The sequence below is a fragment of the Dama dama genome, chromosome 30 (assembly GCF_033118175.1).
Source record: "Dama dama isolate Ldn47 chromosome 30, ASM3311817v1, whole genome shotgun sequence".
Lineage (NCBI taxonomy): Eukaryota > Metazoa > Chordata > Mammalia > Artiodactyla > Cervidae > Dama > Dama dama.
Genome location: NC_083710.1, coordinates 35132227 through 35152361, shown reverse-complemented (window position 1 = coordinate 35152361; position 20135 = coordinate 35132227). Strand labels below are relative to the sequence as shown.

At 44.7% G+C, this 20135-nt stretch overlaps 1 protein-coding gene across 2 annotated transcripts in view; it reads right to left on the bottom strand.

Moving 5' to 3' along the window:
- FLT1 (fms related receptor tyrosine kinase 1) overlaps nucleotides 1-20135 on the bottom strand; it is a 200122-nt gene that overhangs the window by 56164 nt on the left and 123823 nt on the right. For both annotated transcript variants that reach the window (XM_061133717.1, XM_061133718.1), the window contains exon 15: nucleotides 4636-4767. In XM_061133717.1, coding sequence (XP_060989700.1) covers nucleotides 4636-4767 — 132 coding nt within the window. The remainder of the gene's footprint in view (nucleotides 1-4635; nucleotides 4768-20135) is intronic.

Genomic DNA, 20135 nt, shown 5'->3' with positions numbered 1-20135 from the left:
GGTTTTCAAAGCACATGGAGGTTAGGGAGCATTTCTCAAAAGCCCATATCATGCATGAAAGTGAAAATGTTAGTCACTCCATCGTGTCCGACGCTCTATGACCCCCTGAACTGTAGCCCGCCAGGCTCCTCTGTCCACGGGATTCTCCAGGCAAGAATACTGGAGTGGGTAGCCATTCCCTTCTCCAGGGGATCTTCCCGACCAGGGATCGAACCAGGTCTTCTGCATTGCAGGCAGATTCTTTACCATCTGAGCCACCAGGGAAGCCCCCCATATCCTGCACAGTCCTGGGCAAATAGATAAGCTGTTGAGTTAACAACTAATTTAATTTGGCTCCTCTCTGTTGCCCTCAACAGTATAGTGATATATTTCTTTTTTCAGACATTCAGTGATGGTTTTCTAAATAGGTTAATCTAACAAACATTTCTTAGGGGCTCTGGAATAAAAATGTGAATAGTAGGCAGTGATGAGCATTGCCTCAAATGTCCATGTCAAGCACTGTGGGAGCATGGGGTGGGGATGATGGTGAGACTGGAGGGCAGGTGTAGAGAAGGTGACATGAGAGTAAAAGTGAATTTTTAAAAATGAGTAGGATTACTGTATGGGCTTCCCCGGTGGCTCAGACAGTAAAGAATCGACCTGCAATGCGACAGATGTGGGTTCGACCCCTGGGTGAAGAAGATCTCCTGGAGAAGGGAATGGCAACCCACTCCAGTGTTCTTGCCTGAAGAATCCCATGGACAGAGGAGCCTGGCGGGCTATAGTCCATGGGGTCGCAAAAGAGTCAGACACGCTGGAGCGACTTTCACTTCACTAGGATTACTATATATAAAATTGGTAAACGCCAATCCCTGTGTAGCACAGGGAACTATACTCAGTATCTTATAATAATCTGTCATGGAAAAGAATCTGAAAAAGAATATATATATATGTGTGTGTGTGTGTGTGTGTGTGTGTGTGTGTGTGTGTGTGTGTGTGTGTGTGTGTGTGTATGTGTGTATATATATATCCGAATCAGTTTGCTGTATACTTGAAACTAACACAGTGTTGTGAATTAAGTGGACAGCAATAAAAATAAAGAATAAAAGGTGAGAACAGGATTGTCTGAAGGAGAACAAGTGGGAAGGGAGGCTGTTCAGACCAAAGGAGAATGATGTGTAAGGGCAGAGGACCAGGGGGACGGGGTGTGTTCTGGTTTAGCCCAGCTGAGGGGCTGGGGCGTGCGGAGGGGGATGAGAGCTGAGGCTGGAGGAGGACCTGGTGTACTGGGAGGAGGAGAATGTGACCAGAAACCCCCGCAGGAATCTGAAGCAGGGGAGAAACATGTCAAAGATTAGTCGTTTAACACTGCTCTGTATAAAGTAGATAACCAATAAGGACCTGCTGTATGGAATGGGGAACTCTGCTCCATACTCTGTAATGGCCTGTCTGGAAATAGAATCTAAGACAGAGTGAGTATGTGTAGTTGTGGAACTGATTCACTCAGCTGTACATCTGAAACTAACACACTGTAAATCAACTATACTCTAATAAAAATTTTTTTAAAAAGATGAGTCCTGTAAAAAGATGACTCTAGACTTGGGCGTGGATTGGAGGAGGGCAAGAGGAGGAGGAATGCTGTCTGAGAGGGAAGGGATGACGTCTACAGATGACAGGAGTCAGCTCAGCTGCATGGCAGCTGATGTGGGCCGTTCAATAAAAATCACTTCCCGTTTCCTCAAGAGCAAATGATCCAGGTTGATAGAAACTTGGAGAGATGACCACATTGCCTGACTTTGCTGAAAAGCATGACATTTGTGGGAGGGGAATCGGGGGAAGCTATCTAGAAGCGGGGAGACAGGACAACAAGGAGCAGGGCAGGGCTGGAGAAGTCCACGGGCTCAGTTACGCCCTAAGGCCTTGCAGACAAGCTCCCGGGGTGCTTCGGGAGAATGAAAACCTTCCTTCTGCAGTTTGCAAAGACCTAGATTCAATAAGTCCTGGCCATGCTGCGTGTTCGTGGTGCAACTTTGGGCCAGTAATTTAACCTCTTCAAGTCTCCATCTTCTTATCTTTAGACCAAGCATAATACTCCTCCTTTGGATTCTCATGAAGTTAGTGGGATTCAGTTTGTCAAGTGTCTAGCTTGGGGCCTGCACATAAAGGTACTAAATAAAAGTACTAAGTAAATACCAGTCTCCTATTAAGTGCTGGGGAGGGAATGCAAACAAATGGTTGACACAGCTCCTGCCTCAAAAAGCTTGTAATTCAGTAGCAAAGAGACGCATGTGCTCAGTCACTATCCGACGCTTCGTGACCCCATGGACCAGAGCCCACCAGGCTCCTCTGTCCATGGGATTCTCCAGGCAAGAATACTGGAGTGGGTTGCCGTGCCCTCCTTCAGGGGATCTTCCCGACCCGGGGTTGGACCTGCATGTCCTGTATTGGCAGGTGGGTTCTTTACCCCTGAGCCACCAGGCAAGCCCCCAAAGAGAAGCATATTGATTCCTAACTAATCCCAAAAGGAAGAATAGAGTAAGTTCTGATTCAAGATCAAAGAAAAATGGTGTGGGCGGGGAGAGAAAAGGACATATATCTGACTCAGCTTTCATCCCGGAGGATATAACAGAGCAGAAATCATCTAAGCTGGCCCTAGAGAATAAGGAGGATTCGCCTGAAACAGGGAGGCGCCTGGACAGAAGACATCCCAGGCTGTGTTAACTCGGTGGACCCAGGCCATGCTTAGCCTTCTGCTGTGAGTCAGGCTGACTGATGGCCAGAACCCTGGCTCATTAGCCCCCAATCCAGCCTGGGGCTCCACAGTGCCCCTGCTCTGGCCACAGCAGCAAGAGGGGTGACAGCAGACTTAGGCAGCTAGAAGAGTGGTGGTCACAGCCAACGGGTGGGGTAGACTCACCCATGTCATGAAGCAACGGGGCTTCTAGGAAACTCAGAGCAGCCTGGCAGAAGAGGGGAAGGGTCAGGAAGTGGTCATCTACGAACTTGCGTAAATATCTCTGCTTCAGGCAAGGGCTTCTCCCAACCCATGAGAGCTCAGGATTGAGGATCAGGGAGAACCCCTCGCTCTCTGGGGGCACCCCCTTCTCAGATCTCCACCCCACCCTCCCTGATGCAGTCTGGAGTCCTTGTTAAAAGATCAATGAACAGTCCTTTACAGAAGGAGGTGTTAAAGAGAGAGGTACCCTTGATGCGTTATCTTCGCCGTGTGTAAGCAAATGAATTGATACTTTAAAACAAGGATGATTGGGGAGACAAATAGGACCATAACTGAAAGGGTGTGGGAAATGCTACCCTTGACTTTTTTCTGAAACTAAATTGGTGGTAGTTTCAGATTTTTCAAGAGACTCTCCAGGATCATTTTCTTGTAAGAGACTGGGATTGATGCGAATCTCCCTGGTCGTCTAGGGTTAGGACTCAATGCTTTAACAGCCATGGCCTGGGTTCAATCCCCGGTCAGGGAACTGAGATCTGGAAAGCCTCAAGGTGCAGCCAAAAAAAAAAAAAAGAGAGAAAAGAATGGGGATGATAAATTGTCAGTTACCATCTTTAAGCAGTGTAGTTTCCAGGGCAGAAAAGTTGATGAATTTTGCCTTCTCCCTTAGTTCCTCCTTCGGAAATTCTTACATACTCTGAAGTCTCCTGGGGAGCATTTGCAAATAGGCTACTGAACGACATGTGAACCCTCAGTGAGTCATAGATGTGTACACCTAAGAGGTGCCAATTTGAAGACTTTATGGTGCTGTAAATGTCATGCTTTTGGACAATTCTTGGCACTGGAGAATTAAAATCGAGGTCTAATCTCTTTTCTGAATGGAAGCCACGTGGCCAAAGCCCAGGCTAGGATGTGGCCTCTTTGGGTTTTGCTGCTCAGCAGAGCTGTTTGAGGAAGCCCGTGGAATAGTTTTCTTCATCGTGGTCTGCTTACCATGGGTGGCTTCTCTCTGATCGTATATTGCAGCCTGTGCTGTGCTCAGTCATGTCCAACTCTTTGTGACCCCATGGACTGTAGCCCACCAGGCTCCTCTGTCCATGGGATTTTCCAGGCAAGACTACTGGAATGGGTTGCCATGCCCTCCTCCAGGGGATCGTCCTGACCCAGGGATCGAACCTGGGTCTCTTGCATTGCAGTGGGGTTCTTTACCATTGCACCGCCTGGGAAACCCAGTTTGCAGCCTATTTCGGGTTAAAAACAGGCTTATAACAATGCGGGGAAGAGCCAGTGTATGTGTAACTCGAGGGGATTGGGAAAAGAATAAATAATTTCCAGCATGCGTTTTTTTTTTTTTTTTTTTTTCTGTCTATGCCTGGCTTCTGTCTTCTTGGATTTCTTTCTCACAGGCATGGCCACTCTGGCCATTCTCTGGGGGTCAATGTCACGGCTCTGGCATCGACAGGCTCTCCCATCTTCCAGGGTCTACTTTCCCCTGGAGCCTGTGTTCAGACGGCAGCCTCTCTCCAGGGTGGCCGGCCTGTGTCCTCCCACTCGGCCTTGAGGGGAGGGACCAGACAGCCCAGCCCAGTGGGATGGGGAGGGGAGAAGGAAGTCGGGGAAAGGAGCCGACTGGAAGGACAGCGGGGGACCAGGAGGTGGCAAGTTCATCAAACGGGGAAGCAGGTGTGTGGGCAGCTGTTTACCTTGCACGGTGAGGTGGGCCGAGCTCTCTGCCGAGCCCTTCAGGTTGCTGGCTTTGCAGTGATACACGCCTTCATCCTCTTCCGTGACTCTCTCGATAAACAGCGTGCTGCTTCCCGGCCCTAAAATAATTCCTGGGGAGTGAGAGATGTTTACATTAGTGGGCCTGGATGACAGAGAAAACAGCCACGTGTGTGACACAACCCTCTTCCTATCGTTATGCCTTCGGACGAGGAAATCCGAGCTCTGCTTCACCTGGGCCAGCGCTGCTGGTTTGGTCTTGTCCAGGCTGTCTTGTGGCACCTTCTGGAGCTCTGAGCCCCCACTTTGGAGATGCAGGTCTGACCCAGGCCAGAGAGAAAGGTGGGGTAGCTGCCTGTACCTTGGAAGAGCACATGTCAAGGAAGTGTGTGTGTGTGTGTGTATGTGACTTGCTCAGTCGTGTCCAACTCTATGCAACCCTATGGACTGTAGCCCATCAGGCTCCTCTGTCCATGGGATTTCCCAGGCAAGAATACTGGAGTGGGTTGCCATGTCCTCCTCCAGGGGATCTTTCCGACCCAGGGATTGAACCCAGGGCTCCCTCATTGCAGGCAGATTCTTTACTACTAGTGCCACCTGGGAAGCCCCAAAGAGGGAGTATACCTAATAATAATAATAATAATAATAGCAACTATTCAGTTGCTCAGTCATGTCTGACTCTGAGACCCCATGAACTGCAGCAAGCCAGGCTCCTCTGTCGTTCACTGTCTCCTAGAGTTTGCTCAGATTCATATCCATTGAGTCGGTGATGCTAACTATCTCATCTTCTGCCACCTTTTTCCCCTTTTGACTGATAACAACCACCATTTCCTTAATGTCTGCTGTGTAGCAGGCAAGAGTGAGACCCCATTCCAGTCTTTTTTTAAATTGGAGGATAACTGGTTTACAGTGTTCTGTTGTTTTCTGCCCTGCATCAGTGTGAATCAGCTCTAAGTATACACACATCCCCTCCCTTTTGGGCCTCCCTCCCAATCCGCATTCCTGTCTTGACAATCATCCTGTAAGGGCTTATTGTCTCCTTACAAACATGGACCCTGAGCTTTGGGGAGGTTAGGGAACTCAACCGAGAGCCTGCAGTTGGACGGAAGGCACATTTGTGGCTCAGGGGTCAAAGGCAGGCCTGTTTCGCTGGTCACGGTGGTGAAGAGCGTGGGCTGGGCTTTGATCGAGGCCTTACCGCCTGCAGCTGTGTCCCTTTAGGCCGGTTACTTCACCTGCTTCCATGTCCTTCACCTAAGGTGACAGTGAAAGCCGTTCCCACTCGATAATGGAAACATGGATAGCGAGTGCCCAGCACACAGTAGGTGCTCAGGAAATGCAGGTTGAAGCGTTACTGCGGAGCCGGTGTGAGGGAGGGGGATCCAGCTTCCAGACCCAGTTGCTTCAGTACCAAGTACTGTCACCATGTGTTTGAGTACTGACTGCTTAGTCTGAGGCTGAGACTTGATGGTGGGAAGGGGCAGGCTAAGGCGTGGTGTCTGCTGAGACACAGTTAACTCACACCAAAGACAACATACATTCACACACTCTCTCTCAGACACACACACGCACACACCAGCAAACAGAAAATGTTTGAGTGAGAATAAATACATGTAGCATAGCAGAGCCAGTCAAATGTGAAGTCTGGGCAGGGAGGAGCTCATTTAAGAGGGAAGTCAGGGAAGGCAGCATGGAGGCTGTGGGCTTCGGGTTAAGGTCTAAACCATTATCAGAGGTGATGGGAGAAAGAGGGGCATTGAGAAGAGGCAGGACCCTGGAATGAACATGTACGGAGTGCTGGTTCCGGAATAAACTGGGCTTGACCAGACCAGAGGCTGTATTTTGTTAGCTGAAATAGTTTGTATTCTTCTGATTATAAAAAAATAACATTCAATACAGAAAACTTGAGAAATATATTGGAAAGCATAAAGAATGTAAAAATACAAACAAACCTATGGTCTCGCTCCCAGTCAAGTGTCCTTTAGGGTTTTTTTTTTTTTTTTTGCCATACCAAGCAGTATGTGGGATCCTTATTCCCCAACCAGGGATTGAACCTGTGCCCCCTGCATTGGGAGCACAGAGTCTTAACCACTGGACCACCAGGAAGTCCCCCTTTAGTCTTTTTAAAGTGGCCTTTTTACACAGCTTGTTCATTGACATAATATTTTAATCTTGAGCTTCCCAGATGGCACTAGTGGTCAAGGACCCATTTGCCAATGCAGGAAATGCAAGAGACATGGGTTCAGTCCCTGGGTGGGGAAGATTCCCTGGGTTAGGGAATGGCAACCCACTCCAGTATTCTTGCCTGGAAAATTCCATGGACAGAGGAGCCTGGCAGGCTATGGGGCCAGTCCACGGAGTCACAAAAGAATCAGACACGACTTAGCACCTAAACAACGGCAAGGTACCAGACACTAGTCTACATGCTGGTAGTACAATGATAAGTAGGGCAAATCAGTCCTTGCCTGCACAGGGCTTCAGTTATACTTTGGGAGAAGTACAAACAAAGAATGTCATTTCAAGTGGCCAGAAAGTTTGTGAAGAAAATGAGCCAGGTTAAGGAGGGTCACAGGTTAAGGAGGGTGAGGAAGCTATCTTAGGTGGGCTGTTTGAGGAAGTGACGTTTGAGCAGAGACCAGAGAGGTGGGTTAGAGTGAACCAGGTGAAGACATGGAAAAGGGCATTTCAGGGACAGGAAGTAACAAATTGAAAGCCCGTGGGGGCAGGAAGGAGCTTGCTTAGGGAAAGACACAGTGGCTTTGTTCTGGAGCGATTGTGGTTTTGTTTTTTTTCAATTAAATAATTTAATTTTTAATTTAAGTAATGTTTAATTATAAGTAATTATTTGGGTTGCGCTGGCTCTTCGTTGCCCTACGCAGGCTTTCTCTAGTTGCAGGGAGCAGGGGCTGCTCTCTAGTCAGAGTGCGTGGACGTCTCACTGCGGTGGTTCTCTTGTTTCAGAGGGCGGGCTCAAGGATGCTCAGGCTTCAGTAGTTGTGGTACACAGGCTTAGTTGCTCCACGGCCTGTGAGATCGTCCCAGACCAGGTATCGAACCCATGTCCCCCGCATTGGCAGGCAGATTCATATCCACTGTAGCACCAGGGGAAATGCCTGGAGCAACTGTGTTTGTTGGAAGTGGTAGGAATTGGTGGTATCGGGGATCTTTGTGAAGGCTTGCTTATGGGTTAGCGTGTGGTACATGAAATACCAAGTCATAAATGTGTGACTTCAAGGGTGATGGTCTGAACAACTGTGAGGGTAGTGGTATCTTTCCTGTGGGGGAGCAGGTTTGAGGGGGAAAAATTGAGAGTTCTGTCTTGTGAGGGGCCCGCGGCACATCCCAAAGGAGGTTTCACTGGGGCCCAGGGAAGAGGTCAGGGATATTGTTGTTCAGTCGCTCAGCTGTGTCCAACTCTGCTACCGACTGCAGCATGCCAGGCTTCCCTGTCCTTCACTGTCTCCCGGGGTTTGCTCAGATTCACGTCCATTGAGTCGGTGAGGCCATCCAACCATCTTATCCTCTGTCGCCCCCTTCTCCTCCTGCCTTCAATCTTTGCCAGCATCAGGGAGGTCAGGGTTAGAGCCAGCTAAGTGGAGTCAACATTTGGGAAGCAGGGACAGCCAGGGGAATGGAAACTAGCACATGGGAAGTGAGTCCGGCCGGTCTGAAGCCTGAACCCCAGGAATTAGGGGAAGAGGAAGCAGCAGAGGCTTAGAAGTACCCCGGGAGGTTGCAAGAAAAGCAGGACAGCGTGAGTCCTAGATCTGAGGAGAGGGCTCACAGAGGAGAACAGGGATCTGCTGCATTCAGAGCAGCTAGGAAACTAGGAAGACAAAGACGGGAGATAATGAAATGCTGGATTTGACAATGAGCTGCTTCAGTGACATCTGAGGCAGAAGCGTGATGACTTAGAGAATAGGAGGTGATGGAGGAGAGATGGGGGTGGAGGGTAACTTTTCAGGGCGGGTGTTGGGGACCTACACAAGGTCAAGGAGTGAACTCTTGTTTGAAATGTGAAATTTTATAGCATGTTCATGTGCTGATAGGAATAATCTGGGAGGGAAGGAAGGAGGGAGAAAAAGACACTGAGGGAGAAAGAGGAGAGAGGAGGACCCAGAAGGAACAATACCAGGAGAAGTGAGAGGGGATGGAAATCAGTGGCCAAACTGACCTTGGGCAGGAATCCGGAGAGCTCAGGATGGGACAGGTAGATCCGACAATTTGGTGATACATTTTCTCAGTAAACAAGAGGTACTCATCGGTTGAAATTGAGGAGGAGGAAGGAAATTTGGAAGTTTGAAGCAAGAGAAGAAGGTGTGAAATAGGGTGCTGGCAGAGAAAGAAAAGAAATCCAGTTGTGAAACGCTGTTAAGGTTTTCCTAATGTTTATACAGTTCTAAACACTGACCCCTCGATGCGTGTAACTTATTGGTTGGTATTAGGTTATATCTCATCACTCATGACTATAAACAATAGTGCAAGGACGCCTTTAAGCATAAAGTTTTTTGTTTTTTTTCTTCAGATTATTTCCTTAGAATAGATTTTCAGAAACAGATCTATTAGGTCAAAAGCTCTTGATTCACATAATCAAGCTGCCTTCCCAAAACATTATTCCAGTTAACACTTGGGCCAGCAGAAGGTGAGAGACAATTTTATCACTTTCCTGCCAGGACTGAGCAGAAGCATCTAAAAAATACAAAACACACAACTTTGTTGGTTTGATAGAGAAAAAATGCGAGTTGTCTTAATCTGTGTGTGTGTATGTGTGTTTTGGAACATTCTGTCATGTCTTCCTCAGCCGTTTTTATTTTCAAAGCACCTGTTTTGAGTCGTCGACTGGGAAGGTGAGTTCAGATGAAGGAGAGCTTTGAAATCCTGGCTGAGGAGTTCTCATTCATTGGAAAAGGAGAGGGTCACAAAGGCTTTTGAGGGAAATGACATGAGAGCCGTGTTTAAGGAAGTTTAGTCTAGAAGGAGAATGCAGGATGGACTGGAATGAGGAAAAAGTGGTATCTGGAAGTCCAGCTCACCAAGTGGTCATTCAGGCAAGGAACGATGAGGCTCCGAGTCTGGATGGTGGGAAAGGAAGTGGAGGGGAAGAAATGGAAGCAGACACTTGGCAGAAACAAGCCACAGGGATTGATGCTTTACTGGATCCAGGAATAGACCAGGGATGAGTCCAAGGTGGTTCTGGAAAAAAAAGCAGAGCTTTCCCCTGTAACCTTGGCTAGATCACTGAATCCCTTTGGGGCCATTTCCCCATCTGTGAAACAAACAAACAGAAAAACCATCTGCTGTACCTACTCCATGGTATTTGCTATGAGAATCAGTACAAATAATTTAAGTGAAAGCTTTGAAAAGTAAGGTATGGTGTAAGGGATGATCCCAGAAAGAGAAAGCGTGGCTGGACGGTGGGTGGTCGGGGCAATGGACGTCAGGAAGAGCAGCGATCCAGTTACCCATGATCGTCTCCACTGCAGCTGACCTGCATCCCAACCAAGTTCCTATCACTCTGATCCCAAATTAAGGCTCACGGCGTGATCAAATAAAGCCAGAGGACTTGGACTGCACCCAAGGAGGCAGATGTGTAATTGGAGAGGTGAGAGGATGGAGCCAGAGATGCTGACGAGCTGACATCATCTGGCCCGGGTCCCTCTTCCACCACGTGGAGGAGAGGAGAAGGGGTGAGAGAGTGTCCAAAGTCAACAAGCACAGCTCCTCTTTCTGGCTTGGCCGCACACTGCAGGACGGCAAAGGCACGGACCTGGACGTGTGACCATCAGGCTCCGAAGCTTCATCGCGCTGTTCTCCTCCTCTGCTCTCCCTTATTCCCCTTCTCACAAAAATAGGCCGGTCACTCCCCTCATTCTTTCCTCCATTCCTCCAGTCTTCTGCCCACACTTGACTATAGTTGTCTTATCTAGTTTCCTGAGCACCTTAACCTGTTACTACCTTTATACAACCTATTCTCTGTGATACAGGCTCTGTTCTGCTGTGGAGCTCACCTTTTAACGAGGGCTCCCCTTTAAGTTTTTCATTGTGATTAACTTCAGAGATTTTAAAAGTGCAGGAAAAACATAACCCCTGTGCTCACCATTAAGATAACCAGATGTCAACATTTTTCCACCTTTGCTTTGTATAAATGAAGTTTGTAGATGCTTTCTCCCTCTCTCCAAAGGTACCACTATCCTAAAGTTGGTGCATCTCGGTTTCATGCAAGTTTTTGTGCTTTGTCCACATAAATGTCTATCTCTATAGACTATAATATTGTATTGTGGTTTTAAAAATTCCAAATAAATTGTATGATATAGTACATATCCTTTTTTAACTTGGATATTTTTCTATCCTACAATGTTTTAATATTTATCTTTGTTGATACATGCAGATGCAGTTAATTTTAACTGATGTATAATATTCCATTGTATCAAAAAGCCACAGATTAAAAAAAAATTCACTTCTCTACTGTGGGGTAGTTTTCACTCTTTTGATCTTTACCAAGAAGGCAAAAATGCACAGATGACATAGCTATGTGTACATTGTTATACTATATCTCCTTGTCCTGGGTTGTAGAGTATACCCATTTTGGACACTATCAATTATTACAAAATTGTCTTTGAAAATATACCAATTTACACTTTAACCAGCAACGAGCAAGCACTCCCCTTTCCCATTTACTTACCAATACTTGGTGTTTTCAGGTGTCTTTAATTGGCAATATTTTGGGTGTAAACATCTTGATATGGGTTTAATCTGTATCTCCCTGATTACTTGTTGGGTGGAATATCTTTTTTCAGTTTGGTTGGCCATTTGGGCTTCTTTTCCTGCAAATTACCAGTTCATGTCCTTTGCACATTTTCCTCTTACCCTATGTATCTTGTTCTCAACGATTTTAGGCTTTTTTATATGTTTTGGATACTGAGCCCTTGTTGGTTCAATCTGTTACAAGTCTTCTCCATTCTATCAGCAGTCTTCTAAACTTTGTTTATGGTGGATTTTTAATACAAAGACTTTTAAAATCCTAAGGCAAGTCAAATGTATCAACCTTTCCATTATCCTTTGTGCTTTTTGTTACTTGTTAAAGAACTATTTCCTATTCTGATATCATAAAGCATTTCCCTTATATACTTTTCTCCCCTCAAAATCTGTCTAAACAGATTGCTTTTCCTCATTTAGGTCTTTAATACATCTAGATTTCCTTTTGAAGGGAGTATGTATATTGTGTGAGATAAGGACCTAATTTTTACTGTATAAATAGCCAATTATGCCAGCAAGGCTTATAGAATAATCTGTTCTTTTCTCACTGAATTGTGAAGTGAGCTCTGTCAGATACTAAGTTTCCACATATTTGTTCTTCTGTTTTTAGGCTCCACAATGACCTATCTATCCTACACAAGTGAATCCATGATTAACTTAGGATTGCTTGATAACACTTCCTAATATTTGGTATGAGTTGATGCCTTTTTCAAAATTGTCTTGGCCCTTTTACACTACAACACAGATTTCAGGTTTAGCTTGTCAAATTCTGTAAAAAGCACTGTTGGAATGTTGATGGGAATTTCTCTGAATTTATGTAATTCAGTACATTGGGGGAAACTGTCCTATTTATTTTTAGGTTGAAACAAATGAAACTGTCAATATTTTGACCTATAAAAATGGCTCACAAGTGGTTCAACTTACTAATAAATGTCCCCATCTAAGAATACCAAATATCTCTGTGGTACTTAGGTCTTCTTTTACATCATTTGATAGCTTTAGGATCTTCTCTTTAAATATATTGCCTTTCAGTTATATTCTCCTAGATAAAGTTATAATTCTTGTTATTATGCAAAATGGCATTGGGTTCCTTGAAGAATCACTTTATCTGAATACTCACTTTCCCCTCTGGGTGTTCATGAACAAGGAGAACTCAGAAACATGATGCTGTACTGTTTTCCTGAGATAATTTAATTGTAGGCCTGCTTCTTTCTAGATGGACTGCTTAAATAAATTCCAACCACAAAAATCATGATAATTCCCATGAAAACTTACAATTTATCATTGTCAAAACTCTGTTCTTCATCCATCAAAGTTCAACTCAAATGACATTTCCTCCATGAAGCATCCTATGATCACCTGTCAGAGGTGCTGATTTGTATCTGATGGAATTTTATGCCCTTCGCGTTGCATATTTTTGAATTGACTTTGTAACTATTATGTGTGCATTTTTCAAAGGTAAGGAATAAGTTTTACCCATTTTCCTTTCCTCTGCTGCTGCTAAGTCGCTTCAGTCATGTCCGACTCTGTGCGACCCCATAGACGGCAGCCCACCAGGCTCCCCCGTCCCTGGGATTCTCCAGGCAAGAACACTGGAGTGGGTTGCCATTTCCTTCTCCAACGCGTGAAAGTGAAAAGTGAAAGTGAAGTCGCTGAGTCGTGTCCAACTCAGCGACCCCATGGACTGCAGCCCACCAGGCTCCTCCATCCATGGGATTTTCCGGGCAAGAGTACTGGAGTGGGGTGCCATTGCCTTCTCCGTTCCTTTTCTCTAGAATATAAGAAAATGTCTGACTGACGGTAGGGAATGAAAGTTACGCTTAATAAAATAAAAAGTAATTTTTGTTATGATAGTCTTGGCTTGCCAACTAAATGATAAAAGTTTTGAGGTTGGTATATGATAAATTTTCCATAAATGGTAGCTAGGATGATGTATCCAATTCTAGGCACCTAGTAAATAATCACACCTTTAGCTTGGCCATTCTTAAAGGAATTCATGGGCTTCCCTCATAGCTCAGTTGGTAAAGAATCCTCCTGCAATGTAGAAGACCCTGGTTTGATTCCTGGGTCAGGAAGATCCCCTAGAGAAGGGATAGGCTACCCACTCCAGTATTTTTGGGCTTCCCTTGTGGCTCAGCTGGCAATGTGTCCGCCTGCAATGTGAGAGACCTGGGTTCAATCCCTGGGTTGGGAAGATCCCCTGGAGAAGGGAAAGGCTACCCATTCCAGTATTCTGTCCTGGAGAATTCCATGGACTGAATATAGTGACCCACAAAGAGTCGGACACAACTGAGTGACTTTCACAGGAATTCATTAACTAAGAGCTGTATCTGAAATAAGGATCAGAAGAGCAGAAATACAGATTCAGGATGGTTAAAGGTGTCCCAAGAAAACTAGATGTCTGATTGATTTTCCACAAATACCACAAAGGAGATACTATATATCTAGTCAAACTTTGGGGGTTTGAAAAATTATATCTGGGGAAGAGAAATTCAAGTTTAGTAAACTTCAAAGGCTGACAAAATTCAGACATGAAGGATGATGGCTCATTAAGTAGCACTAAAAAGATGAATGATTCCAATGTTTTCAAATGTTCACCATGCAACTTCTTCCTTCATTGACAATTTGACTCTAAGATCAAGCCTTGTGGCAAAGCCTTTACAGATGTAAGAAAAAAAAAGTTAGTGAAGTATGGAATAATCTGAGACATGGTGAAATGCAGTCTTATAATAATGTGCTAAGTTGGAAGAGAGTTGTGAAATGTTGAAAACGTATAGTCTAAAGGCAATCTGATGGGCAATGTGATCCATGGTGAGACTCTATGCTCTGTAGCCTTGAAAAAGATAAAGAAGAGAAGCTTTTAGAAAAGAATTAGATTAAGGACAGTGATGGGGGAAAAAAAAAGCTGTATAATATTCTTCTTCATGCAACCACTGAATAAGGGAAAAGCCATCCACAAAGGTTCTTTCATTTGGGATAATGGCTATTGCTTCACTAGTTTGACTTTCCAAAGTGGATTATGATAACAGAATACTTTTTAAAAGCTCTTAAGAAATTATAAACCAGATGCATTGAAGGGGTTATGGTTGAAGTGAGGACCTTGAAACTGTGCCCAAAACACATGTATTTCTAAACACGTTAAAGTGAAAAGCACTTTCTTCCCCTGCTCTTTCACTGAATTTTACTATTGTTCCAATGAAGTATTTCAAGATGCTTTGGGCACATAAAAAAAGGTGTCAAGTGGTGCTAACTCTGTGGTTATGAACTGTAAAACCTTAGCTATTCACTATGTATGTCTATAAATTATAAACACAGACACGTGTGTGCCCACACATGTAACACACACACCCCTTGTCCCTGCCCCAACAAATTGTTATGGTGTGTCCAGATTTGCCATAGCCCCTTCCATGTGGTTGGAGGCATTTATAAGGTAGGCTACAGACATTACTTAAAGTGGCCTTTCTGTGGGTAGTATAGTAATGTTTCTATGACCATTTTCAGGCAAGAAATAGTATTGCATTGCACAAGGGGTTAAAGGCAAGAAGGTATTTTTCCATCAGCAGAAGAATAGCTAAATAAACTATGGGAATACATACCATATTATAGGGCATGGCTGCTTAAAAAATTAGGCAGATGATATGTACATAGAAAGATCTCCAAAATAAATTGTGATAAAAGCAAGTCATAAAACAAAACACAGAGTGTGAGCTCAACTCAGATTTATCTTAGAGATGTTGGCTTTTCCCAGATCACCCTACTGTAATCCATTACCTTATTTTGTTCACCACAGCAGTTACTACTATCTGATTGTATGCTATATGCTTATAGTTTTGTTAGATTTATTACCTGTAGTTTTTCATTTGGATATAAATTCAAGGTCCCTGTTTTGTTTCTAGCACCTCGTGTATTCCGGTACAGGGCTGGCTCAGGGTACAGCTGTGAATGAATGAATGAATCCCAGCTATCATTTGCCCCGTGAATATCTATGCCCCATATTTGCATGGGCTTCCCTGGTGGCTCAGTGGTAAAGAACCCGCCTGCTAATGCAGGAGACATAAGAGACGCAGGTTTGATCCCTGGGTTGGGAAGATCCCCTGGAGGAGGGCATGGCGACCCACTCTAGTATTCTTGCCTGAAGAATCCTATGGATAGAGGAGCCTGGTGGGCTACAGTCCATGCGGTCACAAAGAGTCGGACACAACTAAAGCGACTTAACACCCACGCATACATATTTGCATAAATACACATATATAAATAAACAAATGGAAAAATCTGACAAAATACACATCAAACAGTTATCATGGGTTAATTCCCCCAAGAGACAATTTTATAGTGTATTCTATTTTGGTATTATGTGATCATTTACAATTAAAAAGTATTCATGTACTACTAATTTAGTTAAAATAAATAACAGTAATTTTTTATTACAAAAATGAAATGGTGTAAGTCTCTACCATCAGCAAAGAACCACTGAAAGAAAGTTTAAAAGCTATTTGGATCCAAATACTTGTACATTTGCAAACCTTTATGATACTGACTATGGATAGGATGATGAAATATTTTTGAAGCAAGTAAAGCAGATTTATGCTTCCCTACAATTTACGATTAAAAGAAAAATTATTTTGTCCAGGCTGCGTGGCATATGGGATTTTAGTTCTCCAGCCAGGGATTGACCTGGCGTCCCCTGCAGTGGAAGTGCTAGACCACAAGGGAAGTCCCCAAAATTTACAAATTTGGACTAAAGCAATAAAAGGACAAACCAAAACTTATTCCATCAGGAGACTGGTCCCTACAGAGGGAAGGGGAGATGGGGTGTGTGTGTGTGTGTCTGTGTGTTAGGGTTGGGGCACGACTTATAGTATGTTTTCTGTGTGTGACTCTTCATGATAGTTGAATTATGACTGAGTTGAATGAGATGGCTACTTATACTAATATACAATCTTATTGTGTAAGATGTCTTAGTCGCAGATTACACAAAAATCAAGTTTTGATTGAGTGTGGGTGGAGGAGGAATGAACTTCTTTGACTTGGCTTTTTCAGCAGTGATTTCGTCCTGCTGAGCTCACAGATTAGATGATCCGAGAATGTATCTGTTGGCATATTTTCCTTAATTGTACTGGGTAGAGTGCTGACCCCCACTGCATCGCCGGGTGTCACTTTAGGTCCTGGTTAAGCTTTTCAAGTTCCTCCTTGGGAGAAGGAGGCATTTCCATGCAAATACTGGACTTGTGAAGTAGAAAGGCCTCATCGCATTAGTTTGCCAAGAGATGGAGGAGTAAACTTAAGCCAGGTAGTATCTGAGTTTTCTTTCAATATAATCACCTAGGTTTCCATGTAAGCGGGAAAATGTGGATTGGGGAAGGAGACCCCCTTCTACTCCAGGAGCTCAGACCACGGCTCTTGGAGTTGGTGACCCCTGGACAAGGCAGAGCCCCCTCCCAGTTTCTGAGAGAATGTGTCCTCCCCAACCCCCATCCTTCTTTCTCTCTTCTTTGCTTTTCTTACTCCCCCTTCCTTTTTCTCTGCTACTGGTCTCTCATACATCACTTGCTCTTCAGACAAAACAAGCTGCTGGTTGTGGCCATGCTCAAAGTACAGTTCCTTGCGTCCCAAGAGGTCACAGAAGGAATCAAAAGAGGAGGTTAATTCACAGTGGGAAGGGAAGAGCTTTAATGGTATGAGGTTTCCATTTGAGGTGCTGCAGAAGCTCTGAAATGAGATAGTGATGGTTGTACAAGCTTGTGAATATACTTACTGCCACTGAACTTGGCACTTTTAAAGGAAAAAGTAAAATTTTTGTTACATGTATTTCGCCACTTTTTTTTTTTTTTTTAAGGGAGAGGTTGTTCTAAAGTGATGCTCACATTTGCAAGTTTTTTCCCATTTCTGACATTGCAGATTTTTCACTTGAACATTCAAGAGGACTTCAAAAGAGGCACCCAACCAAAGGTAAACAACTAGCAGGGGCTTCTCGTTCACACAAGTGAGTCTGTGCCGGCTCGCGTGTGAGTGCTTGGCTGGGTCTTGTGCTCGGCTTGTGGCCGAGAGCTGTCAGGACGCTTTTCTGGTCTGAATGGGGTTGAGTATATGGGCTGAAAGAGGCATCCAAGTCGTCTTCCTTGGGCCAAGCATTAGGATATGACATGATGCTAGGTAGATACAAGAAAGAGCTAAATACGGTGGAACTCGAGGATAAAGAGAGAGATTTGAGGGTGTCAGGACTGAGTCTCCATAATAACTCCTATTGATTTCCAGTTCAAAACGGGACTCTACTAACAGGTCAAGTTACTTTTCTTGATGTAAACCCTACAGTCCACTGCCATACATGTGTCTGTCTCACTGAAGCAGCTGAATGTGAGCTAGTAATTGGCAGGAAGTAATTCTCCATTTTTTCATCAGCTTAGAGCTGTGGTTGGAGTTGGACATCCTCTCTTCTCTAGGGTTTTTGGTTGTAGCTCTGGACTCTGGCAGTGCCAGCCAACCAAATATCTTCTCTGCTGTTACCCCCAAATCTACTCCTTTCACCTTCTAAATGCCAGTTTATCCTTAGGAAAGAGCTGAGCCTCAGTTCTCTGCCATGTTAGGGATGTCCTTTAAGCTTATATTGTTGTCAGAGATACAACTAAACCAAACCCTGAGAAGATTCTAGCAGAAGAGCTCTTCTCAGAGAAGAGCTGCTGGGGTATCTGCTAATAGGGCTTGGCCCTTCTCTGTCTGGGTACCTGGACCCCCTTACCTTAGAGACACTGATGTAAGAGGAAGGGATGACGTAAATGGCTGCTTCACTGATCACGTGAACTGACTGACTAGCTCAGGCCAGGTGACAGAGCCTACTCACTTCTCACTCACTGCCTTCCGTGTGCCTGGGCAGCGTGGCTTCATTTCTTTCCTGCAGTGCTTCTCAACCTATTTTGCACCATAAGGGTACATTTCCACGAGGAAGAAAAGCCAATTACTCTATAAGTTTTGTGGAAGGTTAATAGACATTTCAGAATTTTATTGTTCTAGGAAATCAAGCAAAAATAGCTTGAGAGTGACAGTCAGTTTATCATCCCCAGGCACCAGCTTCCTCATTCATCTTTCTCCTCTACTTTTCCTCATCATCTCTCCCAGATCTATGAAAACCACTTTACGCTTCAGGTGTAATTCTGTCCCCTGGGTACTAGGACAGTCGGTCACCTTGATTTGAATAATCGCTTACGGGTACAGAGATTTGCATCAGTGACACTGTGATGATAGATCATTAGATAAATGATAACTCCTAGTGACCAAGATCTCACTTAGGAAGGAATATTGATCAGTGATTCCTCTTCCAGCCTCTGTCTATTCAAGATGGAATTTATTCTCCCTAAACTCTTTGTAACAAAGGTCTGTCTAGTCAAAGCTATGGTTTTTCCGGTAGTCATGTATGGATGTGAGAGTTGGACTATAAAGAAAACTGAGTGCCAAAGAATTAATGCTTTTGAACTGTGGTGTTGGAGAAGATTCTTGAGAGTCCCTTGGACTGCAAGGAGATCCAACTAGTCCATCCTAAAGGAAATCAGTCCTGAATACTCATTGGAGGGACTGATGCTGAAGCTCCAATGCTTTGGCACCTGATGCAAAGAACTGACTCATTTGAAAAGACCCTGATGATGGGAATGATTGAAGGTGGGAAGAGAAGGGGATGACAGAGGTTGAGATGGTTGGATGGCATCACCGACTCAATGGACATGAGTTTGAGTAAGCTCCGGGAGTTGGTGATGGACAGGGAAGTCTGGCGTGCTGTGGTCGATGGGGCTGCAGAGTTGGACATGACTGAGCGGCTGAACTGAACTGAAACTCTTTGTGGTTTGAACCCTACTGCTTTAATCTTAAAATATTCTGAAAATGCCTTGCCATCCTAGAGATTTTGATGATGGTTTCTCGGGCTTTACTAACAGCATCACAGGTCACTATCACTTTCTGTTCTCTGAAATATTTTTAGAGAAGAGTGTACTTTTTTCAGCATTTCATGGCTCTTGTCAGGAACCCCACTTTCTCTGTGCCCCCATTTGGGAGGTTGCTCTTGCTTACACTGGTGTAGCCCTAAGCTGGACCTGCCTCCTGCCACCTCTGCTTTGCAAACCGACCTTGATTCCTTACTGTGTCACTACGGAGCCCCCGGCCAGCAGCCTCTCTTCTTGGGCTTACTTGGCTCTCACAGCATGAAACATCTTAGAACCTCATTGGAGAATCTGGGAAGAGTGTGAGCTAGAAAGGGGAATTTCTGATCATTTGGGGTAACTGCCAGTCCTGTCAGCAGGCGGGTAGAGGGGTCACCAGGACACTCTGGGGAACCAGGAGTTCTCCAAGGTGACTTTGTAACATTGTTCCAAGTCTGGGTGCAAACTCTAGACATGGTGGGCCTAGCAGAAGAATGTTTCTTAAAGGAGCTTCCCTGTCTGTAGACTGCTAAGAATCGAAGCGTACTCAAAAGAGCCACTGCCAAAGAGAACTTGTCTCCAACTTAGGGCTCTCATGGTGATGTTCTGGTGCTGGTCCTATCACAGGACATTTTTCTTTCATGTCTGGTCCTTTATATTATACTCACTTTAGCAGCTCCATTCTTTGGTCACCTGTCCCTTCAAAGGAAATACGTCTCAAATTGCCTCCTTTCAACACTTTGTACCCTACCATCCCTCCTAATTGTTCCCAGTTGCTTCTTGATTTGGGTCTAGTTTGGAGGTTCTCCTTCCTTTATCAC